This window comes from Lampris incognitus, chromosome 3 (assembly GCF_029633865.1).
Source record: "Lampris incognitus isolate fLamInc1 chromosome 3, fLamInc1.hap2, whole genome shotgun sequence".
Classification (NCBI taxonomy): Eukaryota; Metazoa; Chordata; class Actinopteri; order Lampriformes; family Lampridae; genus Lampris; species Lampris incognitus.
The window spans coordinates 17,031,739-17,045,898 of record NC_079213.1 but is presented as its reverse complement, the minus strand read 5'-3'; the positions used below and the strand labels follow the sequence as shown (position 1 = coordinate 17,045,898).

Genomic DNA, 14,160 nt, shown 5'->3' with positions numbered 1-14,160 from the left:
TGGGTCTTGCCACTGTGAATCTGGACCAGCCTCTTGAAGCTAATGCCCTGGATGGACATCTTCTGGCCCGGATAACCTCTAAGACCAAGCCTGTGCACCTCCTGTTGTCGGGAAACCATCAAGAGGAGTTAAGTTTTTTTTGGTTATCAATTCTCCATTTGTTCCCATTATACTTGGTCATCCCTGGCTTGTTAAGCATAGTCCCCATATTGACTGGTCATCGGCCAGAATTTCAAGTTGAGTCCCGTCTGTCATGCCAAATGCCTCCAGTCTGCTCTGCCTCAGTCTGTCAGGTGTCAAGCCCTGAGACCTCTGACCTGTCACTGGTGCCTCCTGAATACCATGACCTCCAAGCTGTGTTCAGCAAGCTCTCTCCCTGCCTCCTCATCGCGCTATTGACCTGCTGCCGGGCACTCCCCACCCCAGCAGCCGTCTATATAGCCTCTCCAAGCCTGAGCGGGAATCCATGGAGAAGTACATCAAGGACTCCTTGGCTGCTGGTCTTATTCGCCCTTCATCATCACCTTTTGGTGCGGGGTTCTTTTTTGTGGCCAAGAAAGACAAGACTCTCCGGCCATGTGTTGACTATAGAGGCCTCAATAACATCACCGTCAAGAATAAGTACCCTCTGCCCCTCATGACTTCTGCTTTTGATTCTCTCCAGGGAGCCACAGTGTTCACTAAACTAGACCTCCGCAATGCTTACCACCTGGTTCGAGATGGAGATGAATGGAAGACTGCCTTCAACACCCCCCTGGGGCATTTTGAATATCTGGTGATGTTGTTTGGTCTCACTAATGCCCCAGCTATCTTCCAGAGTCTGGTCAATGACATCCTACGTGACATGTTGGATCGTTTTGTTTACCTGGATGATATCCTGGTTTTTTGTTTTTTTTTTTGTTCCCCAAGAGACCTGTCAGAGCATGTCATGCACGTCCTTCAACGGCTTCTGGAGAACCGCCTTTTCGTAAAAGCAGGGAAGTGCAAATTCCATGCTCCTTCAGTCACCTTCCTGGGCTAAATCATGGCCGATGGGCAGGTGAGAATGGACCCCGCCAAGGTAAGAGCGGTTCTTGGGTAGCCAAGCCCGACCAGGTTTCTCGGTTTTGCCAACTTCTACAGACGGTTCATCCGCAATTACAGCCGTGTTGCGGCCCCACTAACTGCTCTTACCTCCACCTCCAGACAGTTCCTGTGGACCCCTGTAGCAGAGGCAACTTTCCAAGCCCTCAAGCACCGCTTCACCACAGCTCCTATCCTCCTACAGCCAGACCCAACCAAGCAGTTCGTTGTGGAAGTGGACGCCTCTGAGATTGGGGTGGGGGCGGTCCTTTCTCAGCGATCCTTCCTGTCTCATGGTCTCTCCCCAGCTGAAAGGAACTACGATGTGGGGAATCGTGAAATTGGCACTGGAGGAATGGTGACATTTTCTGGAGGGGTCTGAGCTTGCTTTTATAGTGTGGACTGACCATAAGAACCTGGAATACATCCAGTCAGCAAAGCGACTCAACGCGCGCCAAGCCTGGTGGGCGCTCTTTTTTTTAGTCGTTTTAATTTTTCTTTGACTTACAGACCTGGCTCCAGGAATGCCAAGCCCGATGCTCTGTCTCGTGTGCATGGGAAGGAGTCTGAGCCCAAGCTCCAACCTGACACCATCGTTCCCTCTACCTGTGTGGCTGTCACCTGGAACATTGAAAGGGAGGTCATAGCAGCACAACAGACTCAGCCCGACCCAGGTAACGGTCCCCCTGGGTGCTTGTTTGTTCCAGATGCGGTTAAATCTAGTGTTGCAGTGGCCTCACCTGGAGTAACCTGTACCCTAGCCTTCCTCCGTAGGCGGTTCTGGTGGCCTTCCATGAAGGAGGATACTAGGTCTTTTGTTTCTGCCTGACCTGTTTGTGCCCAGAATAAGCCCTCCACTCGGGCCAGTGCCAGTCTGCTGCGGACCCTGCCTGTTCCACACTGTCCCTGGTCGCATCTGTCCTTTGGATTTCATCTCTGGTCTGCCCGCCTCCGACGGTAATACCCTTGTACTGACTGTTGTTGATTGCTTCAGTAAATTTGTTCATTTTTTGCCCTTGTCTAAACTGCCTTCGGCCCAAGAGACTGCGGATCTGCTGGTCAGGGAGGTTTTCCGGGTCCACAGTCTTCCCCGTGATATAGTGTCTGACCGTGGTCCCCAGTTCACTTCTGCTGTCTGGAAGGCTTTCTGCTCTGCCATCAGTGCCACTGTCTTCAGGGTTCCATCCTCAGACCAACGGCCAGGCCGAGAGGGCCAACCAGGTATTAGAGACTGTTCTCTGGTGTCTGCCAACCCATCCTCTTGGTCCTCTCAACTTCCCTGGGTAGAATACGCCCATAACACATTGCCATCATCTGCTACTTGGTTGTCCCCTTTTGAATGCCTTTACGGCTATCAGCCTCCCCTTTTTCCTTCTCTGGTTGAGGACATTCCGTCTGTCCAGGCCCATGTCCGACGGTGCCGTAGGACCTGGCGGCGAGCCCGTGCTGCACTGCTCAGGCCCTCCGGCCGTTACCAGCGCTTGGCTGATCGTCATCGACCCCCTGCTCCGGACAACTCCCCCGGTGACCAGGTATGGCTCTCTACCAAGGACCTACCTTTGAAATCGGATGCTAAAAAACTGTCCCCCAGGTATATTGGTCCCTTTTCCATTGTCAAAGTCATTAACCCCTCGGTGGTCCGTCTGAAGCTGCCCCACACTCTCCCGATCAATCCTTCCTTCCATGTGTCCTGTCTCTACTTGCTCCAGCCCCCCCACCTCATCGTATGATCGACGATCATCCTGCTTACACTATTCGTCATCTCCTGGACTCTCGCCGTCGCGGCCTGCAGTATCTCATTGACTGGGAGGGATAGGACCCGGAGGTGTTGGGTCCCTCGTCGCCTTGTCCTGGATGCAACCCTCGTCCGGGACTTCCACAGCACGCACCCTGACAGGCCTGGTGGGTCGCCCGGTGGCACCCCTCGGGGGGGGGGGGGGGGGGGTTACTGTCACAACCCCTGTTCCTTGACGCCTGCTCACTCCTCCTCATCCTTCACTCTGGCACACCTGTCCATGGTTTCAATCAACACACCTGCTGGCCATCAAGCAATCACCCTCACCTTTAAGAAGCCTCCACTGTGGACCAGTCTTTGCTGGAACATAGCCATTCATGGGTTGTTGCCTAAAGGTTATTGCACGTCCAGTCCTAGCCTGCATTCTCTGATGTTCATAGTTTTTGCATTTTTGCCTGCCTGTCTGATTTTTTTTTTTGTTTTTTTTTTTGCTCTCCGGGACTTCAGCCTGCCAGTCTCCCCTGCCACTGAGCCAACTCCTTCTGTACTCCTGGGATCTGCCACTTCTATAAAGACTTGATTTCTTCCTTACCTGGTTGTCCTGTCTGCTTTTGTCTTTCCAGATACGTGACAGCTTTTTTTGGAATGTGTTGCAGGCATCAAATTCAAAATGAGTGAATATTTGCAAAAAAACAAAGTTTATCAGTTTGAACATTAAATATCTTGTCTTTGTAGTGTATTCAATTGAATATAGGTCGAAAATGATTTGCAAATAATTGTGTTCTGTTTTTAGTTATGTTTTACACAACATCCCAACTTCGCTGGAATTGGGGTTTGTGTGTGTATATATATATATATGGCCGCATTATAACACTTTGTTCTGCGCAAAGGATTATGGGTGTGGGAATTGTTATGACTTATGTTGTATTTTAACATGTTCTGTTCATGATGAGATGTGTTTGTTTTTTTGCACTTTTTATTTTTAACAGCATTTAAAATACAAAGTACAGAACAAGAGGTCTTGTTTGTTATCATCCAACACGAAAAACCGGTACAGGTCATCACACAGGGATTTCAGCAACGTTGCCTAATGAGAAAGGAGAAAAAAAAAAACCTATTCAAGTAGCAATCCCATTTTTTCCAGTATTTTACCCCTTTGTCTTTCTGTAGATGAAGAGCAAAAGTCATCTTTCCCATGGAGCATATATGATTGACAGTTCCAGTAAAAAGGTCCATATTTGGAGGATTTCTTTGCAGCCAACATTTGGTGACAGCTTTTTTAGATGCTACTAGGAAATTTTTCAGGAGAAAGGCATTCCCTTTACATAAGTTTTTAGGGGCAACTCCAAGATACAGAGAGGAAAAAAGACACATCAATATTAAAGCCCAGGATCCTAGATATCAAATGTCCTACTTTTACTCAAAAAGGTTGAATATGTGGACACAACCAAAATATGTGGCCATGGTCCACTTGCATTGATCCACACTCTCTCCAGCAAGGGTTCTGGGTCCCAGAAAGCTTGGATTTCTGCTTTGGTGTTATAAAAAAACCCTGTCAAGGCCTTCTAGCAGAAGTCTCTCTAGATCTTGTTTGGGGATTTGACTCAGACTAAGTAGGAGACTGTTTACTGACTGACTGACCTTAGGGCCATGACTTAGACTAACGTCGCTGGTGTGACCTCGGCGGGGGGTGGGAGGGATCATTGTGTTGTGTTGTTAAAAGGGCATTCTTGGGGCCATGCAGTGTATGGGGCACAGGAATTGCCATAACAACTGAGCTCTCTGCCTCACGCCTTCTTCTACGCTAGCTTGCCTTATTGACTGACATTCTTACCTCTTGAAATTCCTACTTTTAGATATGTGGTTATACCATAGCATGCCTAGACGAGGCAGCTTGGGCTCTCCTATCGAAAGGAGCAAGCAGGCAGCCTATTTGCATTTGTTTTGTATTAGTTTCATTGGAGCGCTTTAGTGTCACAGTATCTTCGTGCTGTTCCAGAGGCCTTTGGGGATTAGTGTCGTACAGTACTTGTAATTTCACAACTCATGCTTTTTTTCCCCCTTTTTCTCCCCAATTGTACTTGGCCAATTACCCCACTCTTCCGAGACATCCTGGTTGCTGCGCCACCTCCTCTGCCGATCCGGGGAGGGCTGCAGACTACCACATGTCTCCTCCAATACATGTAGAGTCACCAGCCGCTTCTTTTCACCTGACAGTAATGAGTTTCGCCAGAGGGATGTAGCATGCGGGAGGATCACACTATTCCCCCCAGTTCCCCCTCCCCCCTGAACAGGCACCCCAACCGACCAGAGGAGGCGCTAGTGCAGCAACCAGGACACATACCCGCACCTGGCTTCCCACCCGCAGACATGGCCAATTGTGTCTGTAGGAACACCTGACCAAGCTGGAGGTAACATGGGGATTTGAACCGGCGATCCCCGTGTTGGTAGACAACGGAATAGACCACTACGCTAGACGGACACCACCAAAATTCATGTTTAATTTGTATTGTCTCCATATGGATTGATTTTTTTGTAATCTTTGCACAAGATTTTCTCAGTTTCATTTTCAGTAAATTAGTAGTTTCTTATTATTTTCAAACATTTTACATTTTAGACTTTGAGCTTTGACCAAAGACTGACTAGCATTGATAGTAGTACATTCAATACAAAATAATTAACTGATTTATGAGCATGAGCACCACTGCAGAAAAGATAATGGTCTCTGTTTGTCAGGATATAATGTATCGTGTGTGTATGTCATATGTAAAATTTCCAGAGCGATGCTCTTCCTCAAAGAGAAGCCTTTTTTGAGAGGAGGAGGGAGCTTCAGAAAGATATAGATGCTCTCAGAACCAGGCTTACACAACAGGTGAGACTAAATATGCACATGCACACATGCATGTGTACTTATTTACAGTATAAACTGTGAGCTTCACTGTGTATGTTTTACATTTTGGCACCATAGTGTGAGCACCTAAATGGATTTGCACATAGTTTTGTGTGTGTGTGTGTGTGTGTGTGTGTGTGTGTGTGTGTGTGTGTGTGTGTGTGTGTGTGTGTGTGTGTGTGTGTGTACATGTGGTTTGTTTACAAATAGCTCACATGCACTTCTGAACTATGTATACATCAGAGTGTGCACGTCTATGTGCTCCTGCATTTAGCCCAGTCCCACTGTTAGTATGTGTTCCATAGCAGCCAGCGCTGGCTGAAGAGGAGGGGCGCTGGAGTGAAAAGCAAGAGCTGCTGAGGAAGGCCGAATGCGTCAGAGAGGAACTTCACAGCCTCCACTGTCTGACGAGGATCAAAGCTGACGAGATGCATCAGAAACACTGCGACATGCTCAGGGTTGAGGTATACACACATGCACATACGGTACACACACACACATCATACATATAGGAAGGAATGCGTAGACATAGGAATCAAAAAATGAAAGTACTACTGATAAACACCGAGTGATCCTGCTAAGCACTACCCCCTATCTAGTTGGGGGTGTGTTGATTTGTAACATTAGCTGTACTGACTAGTTGGAATGAAAACCTACAAAGTCTTGGGCCTGGATAGTACATGGTTTGGAACCACAATCCAAGAGGATCCATTTATGTTATTTGTCTCTCATGGAACCTCACTTTACTTGAGGCCCTGTCCAAACTGGAAGAGTTTAACTTGACAGATCGACACACAAACAAGTATATGTCTTCCTAACTGTATGAATTCATGGGAACTATGCAAATCCAGTGTTATACGGATAAGATCACTTTTGACACTTTCACCACTATGTACCTTTTGTCCCTATTACCATGTCTGGGCCTCACCAATTTCTATCCATCCATCCATCCATCCATTATCTAAGCCTCTTATCCCAATTGGGGTCGCGGGATGCTGGAAGCTATCCCTGCAGTCATTGGGCGGCAGGTGGGGAGACACCCTGGACAGGCCGCCAGTCCATCACAGGGCCGACACATTCACACCTAGGGACAATTTAGTATGGCCAATTCACCTGAAAACCAAGCAGACATGGGGAGAACATGCAAACTACAATTTCAAATCCTGAAAATATTCCTCTGTCAACAGAAAATGTATAACCGTATCAAGCAGGAACTGAAAGAGAAAGACCTGATTATCAACGAGTATAAGAACTGCAACACTTCACTTCAAAACAGGTAGTTTGGATGTGTTGGTATGTAAATGTGTGCATGCCAAAACTCATTTAAAAGGTCCCTTTGGACTTGATGTAAACCTACATTAAACAACATTTTATATCTGTGAATGTTCTCATTCATCCAGGTCATGGTTATCCAAAGGAGTTGAATCAAGTGCAGCTGGACTTGGTATAGCCGTGAAGACGTTTCGCCTCTCATCCAAGAGGCTTCCTCAGTTCATGCCTTTCTGACTAGACCAAGCTAGTCTGACTGGCTGGTGATGAGACTCAGTATTTATCCTCTAGGAGTCGTTGTCCGAGCTATTGATATGCGTGGCTCTTTGCTTCAATAGCTCTGACAACGACTCCTAGAGGATAAATTCGGAGTCTCATCACCAGCCAGTCAGACTAGCTTGGTCTAGTCAGAAAGGCACGAACTGAGGAAGCCTCTTGGATGAGAGGCGAAATGTCTTCACGGATATATACCAAGTCCAGTTGCACTTGATTCAACTCCTTTGGATAACATTTTATATCATATTTTATCTTAAAAATAATACTTCGTGTATGGGTGCATTTCCAGCAGGGCTCTCAATCTTGTGCTTATTTGGTTGCCACTTATATTTGCTCTCTCACCAGACTGTCACTGTATGCAAAGGTCTACAGTGGAATAGAAAGCATCAACGGTTATGGGAAAAGCTACTAAGACTTACTAATAAGTAGTGTAGGGGGACATACAGTTGTACTTAAGACTAATCCTCTTAATTGATCTGATTCCTTCCCTCTGTCCCTCCCTCCTCCAGGGTTTCACGCTTTGCTAATGTTTCCAGTGTGATGAAGAAGGAAAAGGATAGGTGTGTCAGCCTGAAACAGGTTGCTTTGCATCAGATTGCCAAGATGACGGAGAGTCTTAAGGTCTTGGAGAACAATAACCACAGGCTGCGCAAAAGTAACATAAAAAGAGACAGGTGTGTGTGCATGGGTTTTCAAAAAGACAAATTCCATAAAAAACACCACAGAGTTGTGTCAGACTGTAATTGTTTTGCTGCTAAAATTATTGAAGTTCCTGTTCACATTTTGAAAGCCAGTCTGTTGAGACAGATTTTCCCTACATACCCTGTTGAGGGTTGCCAGGATGAAGAGCTCTATTTCCAATGACCAATCAAGAGGGAAAAGGGTTTCATTTGGCATAGCGTTGCATGTGTTCACTTGAACATTTGCTACATGAACACTGAAAATAGCAAGTATTCAATTTGAACACTTGTTAAACTGGGTGATTGTAAAAAAAGAAAAAGATAAATCAGCAGCTTCTACCTGGGTTGTAGGGGATTGTATGTTTATGGTACGCACAACGAAATGGCTTTCGATTACACATGTGAAAGGCATCCATTTTATAGTCATCTGAAAAATCATAGCCTTCCTCCAAAAAAGCTTCATGTTGTAAAAAGAATTTTTTTTTTATATTTGTGTTGTAAATTTTTTTTTTTTTCTCTATTTGTGTTGTAAAAAGATTTTTTTTTCTCTATTTGTGTATGTGTTCATGTGTGTGTGATTGGGCCCGTCCATCCCAGACTGCTTGCATTGGCCCGTATGAAACACTCCCACAGCTGCCAACTGAGAGACTGCCTACGCAATGATGTTTCCAAAGTACCCAAAAGCATGCACACACACACACATACACACACACACACACACGCACACACACACACACACACACACACACACACACTGGACAGTCTTTCACGTTTGAAAGTGTATATGTCTGATCCGTCATCCAATCCTTGAGCTTTATTACCCAGATCATTGTATAAAAGCATAGTAAGACAAAATGTCAAGTTCTTATGCTTCCTATGCAAGTGGCAATGGATTTGGTTTTACTTAAAATAAAAAGAATATAAATAGAATAAAATTTAAATATAGAAACAAAATTATATTTTTTCCCCAAAATGTTCTGTTTAAACTAATTGTAAGGTGCGTCACATGATGCAGTCTAGGTAATGATGTCCTTTGGTTTGACATTTAGAGAAGGCTTACTCAAAGAGATTCCCTAAAGTGGGTGCAGATATAAGCACTATGCATAGCCAGATCTTGTGAGAAGTGGTGGTACAAGATAACGTCCTAGTACTCCACAGAGCAAAACATAGAATTACAAGTGCTGCGTACCAGGTATCTATGTGTACGGCTCCACTTTAAGTACAATGTCTAAAAAGAAAAAAAAACACACTTACAAATGACCATTCAACTTACACACACCACCAGCTGTATTAGTTGACTGTTAGGGGTGGAAGGCACGAGAAGGACTTATCCAGTGTGTTGTTATAATCTTCCTTTAAAAATGTAAGAAAAAGGTGTCCGCGGTAGCATAGCGATTTATTCCATTGCCTGCCAACATGAGGATCCCGATTCGAATCACCATGTTGCCTCCAGCTTGGTTGGGCGTCCCTACAGACACAATTGGCCGTGTCTGCAGGTGAGAAGCCAGATGTGGGTATGTGCCCTGGTCGCTGCACTGGCAGCTCCCGTGGTTGGTCGGGGTGCCTATTCAGGGGGGAGGGGGAACTGGGGGTAATAGCGTGATCCTCCCACGTGCTACATCCCCCTGGCGAAACTCCTCACTGTCAGATGAAAAGAAGCAGCTGACAACTCCACATGTATCGGAGGAGGCATGTGGTAGTCTGCAGCCCTCCCTGGGTCAGCAGAGGGGGTGGAGCAGCAACCGGGACAGCACGGAAGAGTCGGGTAATTGGCCAGGTACAATTGGGGCGAAAAGGGGGAGGGGAATCCACACAAAAAAAGTAAGAAAAATAAAACAGGAAAAGTATATTAGCACTATTGCAAGTCAAATATCAAAGGTGAAAGCTATAATGGTGTCACACAACGGCTTTTTGACAAATGAGCCCCACTTGGTTACTGGACTTTGCTTACATTTTTAGTTTTGGTGTGTTATCAGGGCGTGTGTGTGTTTGAGTTGAGCGATGGATGGAGGGGTTGTGAGAGCGTGAGAAGACCTCACCAATATCAGGTACTGTCACACTCTCACGACCCCTCCACTCATCCCGCTCAACTCAAACACACACACACACACCCTGGTAACAGACCAAAACTAAAAACGTAAGCAAAGTCCAGTAACCAAGTGGGTCTCATTTGCCTGGATATGACTGTTTGATGCTATTATACTAGATTCTACCTTTAAATTTGTCATTACAGTCTTAAGAAATGTAAACAAAAAAGGACAAAACAGAGAAAATACCTTTGCTTACCTATGCCATATTGTCTATCAGGTGACATGGAAGCTTCTGGAAATGGGCCAGCAGTGTGAGGAGCAGAAACTGGAATTGGTGAACCTCACACAAATGATTGACAGCCAGGAGCAGGCACAGCTGGAAAGAACCAAAAGCTATGATACAGCCATACAGAGACGCAATGACCTGTTAGTTTATTTGTTCATCTAACGTTGCAGAAACTTTGATTGTCATATTCATAAATATCTATAAACAAATTGAATGTGTCAAATTCTCATTTCATCAAAAACCATATAAATTATGTTCTTTCTTGGATTTATACTATGTAGTTGATTGTTTGCATGTGTGTGTGCGTGTCTGTTTACTGCCCTCTCCTACAGTGGTGTTCAACTACTAGAATGTGAGGAGGAGACTTGCATCTTGTATGACAAGGTGAACATCCTAGAGGCATTAGCTGCCAAAGGCAGCATGGCACTGGAGGCCCTGGAGGAGGAGACGAAAGGCCTGCAGCTGGACGTCAGAGAGGAACAGAGACAGACAGAGCTGACGAAAAAGACGGTGTCCGACAAAAGAAAACTGGAAAGACAGATTGTTACCTTGCAAATACAGGTAGGAAAATGAAACATGCAAACATCCATGCGTACACCCACAAACACTTCCTTACACAGTCCCATATATCCATATACTTATGGCCACCCAAACACATGCAGTTACACACTCATAGGCACACATTTGTAACTTCCCATCTAACAGAACCTAGATTTGCATTTCCTGATAAAAACTGGTTATTTATATAACTTTTCTGCCATAAAGGAGCTAGACCTGGTGAGTGTAACATGAGAAGTTGAAGCATTGTAATTCTCTGCCATGTTACAGTTAATTTAGTTCTGTGTAGAACAACATTTTTGTTTGCACTGCACATGAACTTGCAGGAGTAATTACTGGGCAGATTGTAACATCAAATGTGTGCCTGTGTGTGTGCATCTGTGTGTGTGTGTGCGCGAAACACATCACGTATCATTATCACATATCAATATGTGATGGTGATAATCAATGACTCACTGACTATCCAACTATGACCATGTATGAACCTGCTGGTTTTAGAAGTATGCTACTCCCTTCCGCCCTACCCCACCCACACATACACCCACACACACACACACACACACACACACACACACACACACACACACACACACACACACACTATTACCATCACCCACCTTTCAGTGTTTATACCATTCATATCAGCCTCTGCATTCCTACTCTCTAAACATTTGCATTCCATGTTAAAGAGTTAATAAACATGGAACTAACTCTCCTCCCCTAATTCCATCCTTTCTTCCCATCCTTCTGCGTTCCCCTCCTCTCCTATTGTCTCTCCCTCCTCTCTTTTCTAATACACTTTCATTTTCATGCCCCATTTTCTCCTCTCCTCGTTTATCTCATCTCCCCTCCTTTCATCAATTCTTGCCAACAGTCTTTTGTTTTCTGATCAGTTATGTGAGCTGTCTCGTGTGTGCACATTTCAAACCTGCCCTACTCCCCGGTCTTCATTTCACTCTGTGTTTGGGTGTGTCTGTTTTTTGACACTCGCTGCTCAAGGTATCCAAGCCCTCTCGTATATCATCCAAGCCATTTTCCCACTGTCTTTTAGTTTGTCATCTGTGTGTGTGTGTGTGTGTGTGTGTGTGTGTGTGTGTGTGTGTGTGTGTGTGTGTGTGTGTGTGTGTGTGTGTGTGTGTGTGTGTGTGTGTGTGTGTGTGTGTGTGTGTGTGTATACACGTATGTGAGCATGTGTGTGTCTGTACATGTCGTTCTCAAGTGATACAAAACTTGTCTCTGCCACCAAAGTTTTGAACCCCAACATTTTAACCGACTGTCATCCAGTTCTAGGTATGTCTGTGTCCTGTCTGCCTGTCTCTCTGTTAATCCCAGGAAGTTGAACCAGTTCATCTGGACACAATGGTGAGATGAACTGATTCAACTTTCTGGGATGTCCTTGCCTGGATTACTGAGCATGCATCAAGACATCTCTCTGTTAATCTCTCCTCCCAGCACTCACTATTGGACTAATCGATTCCCTGCTCTTACTTTGATGTACTCATCAAAGAGGTCAGTCCACTCTGTGCCTAACTGTAGTCCACTAACTTCCTGTTTCTACTGCAGCGGTCATACCAGTTTCCTGTTTGTTGGTGTGTGCTATTGATAGTGGCATATTTTTCGTGATGCCTGCAAAATTTATCATGAATAAATGTCAATGACATGCACAGAATTGTCGACAAACTTTTATCTGCACCTACCAGCAAATGGGTGAAAAGTTTCAAGTTGTACATATCAAGTTACGTCCTTAATTACGTAACTTGATATGTACAACTTGTTATGCGCAGAGTTGATTCATAGCCCCTTTTCCAAAGCTGAGCTGTCATTGTGCTTTGTTGAAACAGACTGACCATTCTAGAATGTTCCCAGCCCGGTGGACAGAGTTAAAATTTAAAGAGAGACAGAGGAAGATAGAGACATTGAGAGGGAGAGGAGAGAGAAAGAATCGCACTGAGAGAGCCAAGGTTGTACAACCAAATATAGACAGAGGTTCACGCTGAGAGAAACTGGCATGAATGACACAAACACGTCTGCGCACAGTCACGTGTGAGAGTGACAGAGTGGGCCACAGGCATACATCTAAAACACCCACACATGAGTTTCCTACATCAGCACTGTGGGACTGGGTGTGTTGGTGTACTGGATCTGACTGGCTGGCTTGGACTTGCTTCCGGGCCCAGCATCTCTCATCTGAGGTTTCTGGTAACTTGGCTGAATGCACAGACTTCATTGGAACAGACTTCATCGAAAACTCCCTACTTCCCTTTCTCTGTAAAAGTGCTGTTTATCAACCCTTACATAATTTCTCTTTCTTTTTTTTGAACGCTGTTCCTGTTCTCTCTTTTCTCCCTGTATATCTCCACTATCTCATCCCTTCTTTAACTCTGTCCTTCCACCCCTTGCATACTGTTCCCTTCATTCTGTTTGGCCCCCCTAGTAGTTTTTTTTTGTATCCTCAGAAATGATGTTGCAAGTGTTACTGTAAACTCCTTCTCCTTAGCAACTTCCCTGTTTTTCACTTTCATTGTCATGTTTGTTTCTCTTTTCTCCATTCGTACTCCACTTCTCTTTTCCTCTTCTGCCTGTTCCTGTGTCTGTCCCTCTCTGCATTAATTATTTTTCCCTTCCCTCCTGCTCTACCATCCTCATTCAAACTGGGATGGGATTTTTCGGAACGCTTTTGTCAGTTTTGTTGGACACACAACTCCTATAAATTGCCAAGCATTAATGGGCATGTTCTTTATTGATGTGTCCGTCCACCTGTCCAGCCCACCATCCATCCATCTGGCCATCCGTCCATTCCACCATTCATCTGTCCATCCATCTGGCCATCCGTCTCTTCCTTCACTCATTCATCTGGCCATCCAGCCATCTGACATCCATTCACCAATCCAACCATTAATGTAACCGTCCGTGTTTCTCAGCCCTACTGCCTGTATGCGGGACTGCCAAGTCATCTGTTACATTGCAGCCACCTCACCCCAGGGGAGCAGAAAGTGAATCACTGGCATATCTTGGGCTTATTGCACAAGGCTTGCTAGCTCAATTCATTCTTGGTGCAAATTCATTCTCTATGCGAATTCAATCTCTATGCAACTCCCCTGTCGACAATTTATCATATATATTGTGTATTTGTATTCATTTGAGACCAGTTTATCCGTTTTCTGCACACAGACTCCCCATTTTGATGGGAAGTCTTGACAAAGACAGATCAGGCCATCTGTGAGACTATTGAAATTCGATATACTCTGAGGCTTTCATTTGCTCAGAGGAATTTTAATTGCCGCAGAATAAACAGCGATTGGTGTAGGATTCTGAATATACTTCTTGTTTATCACTTGCTAGAGGGTTTGTTTCAAGGAAGCACACACAAGTGT

General features: G+C 45.1%; 1 protein-coding gene across 1 annotated transcript in view; it reads left to right on the top strand.

Moving 5' to 3' along the window:
- ccdc146 (coiled-coil domain containing 146) overlaps positions 1 to 14,160 on the top strand; it is a 107,103-nt gene that overhangs the window by 58,218 nt on the left and 34,725 nt on the right. The window contains exons 14-20 of the mRNA XM_056276674.1: positions 5,577 to 5,669; positions 5,993 to 6,151; positions 6,875 to 6,963; positions 7,742 to 7,906; positions 8,510 to 8,585; positions 10,220 to 10,368; positions 10,561 to 10,789. Of these exons, the coding sequence (XP_056132649.1) occupies positions 5,577 to 5,669; positions 5,993 to 6,151; positions 6,875 to 6,963; positions 7,742 to 7,906; positions 8,510 to 8,585; positions 10,220 to 10,368; positions 10,561 to 10,789 (960 nt within the window). The remainder of the gene's footprint in view (positions 1 to 5,576; positions 5,670 to 5,992; positions 6,152 to 6,874; positions 6,964 to 7,741; positions 7,907 to 8,509; positions 8,586 to 10,219; positions 10,369 to 10,560; positions 10,790 to 14,160) is intronic.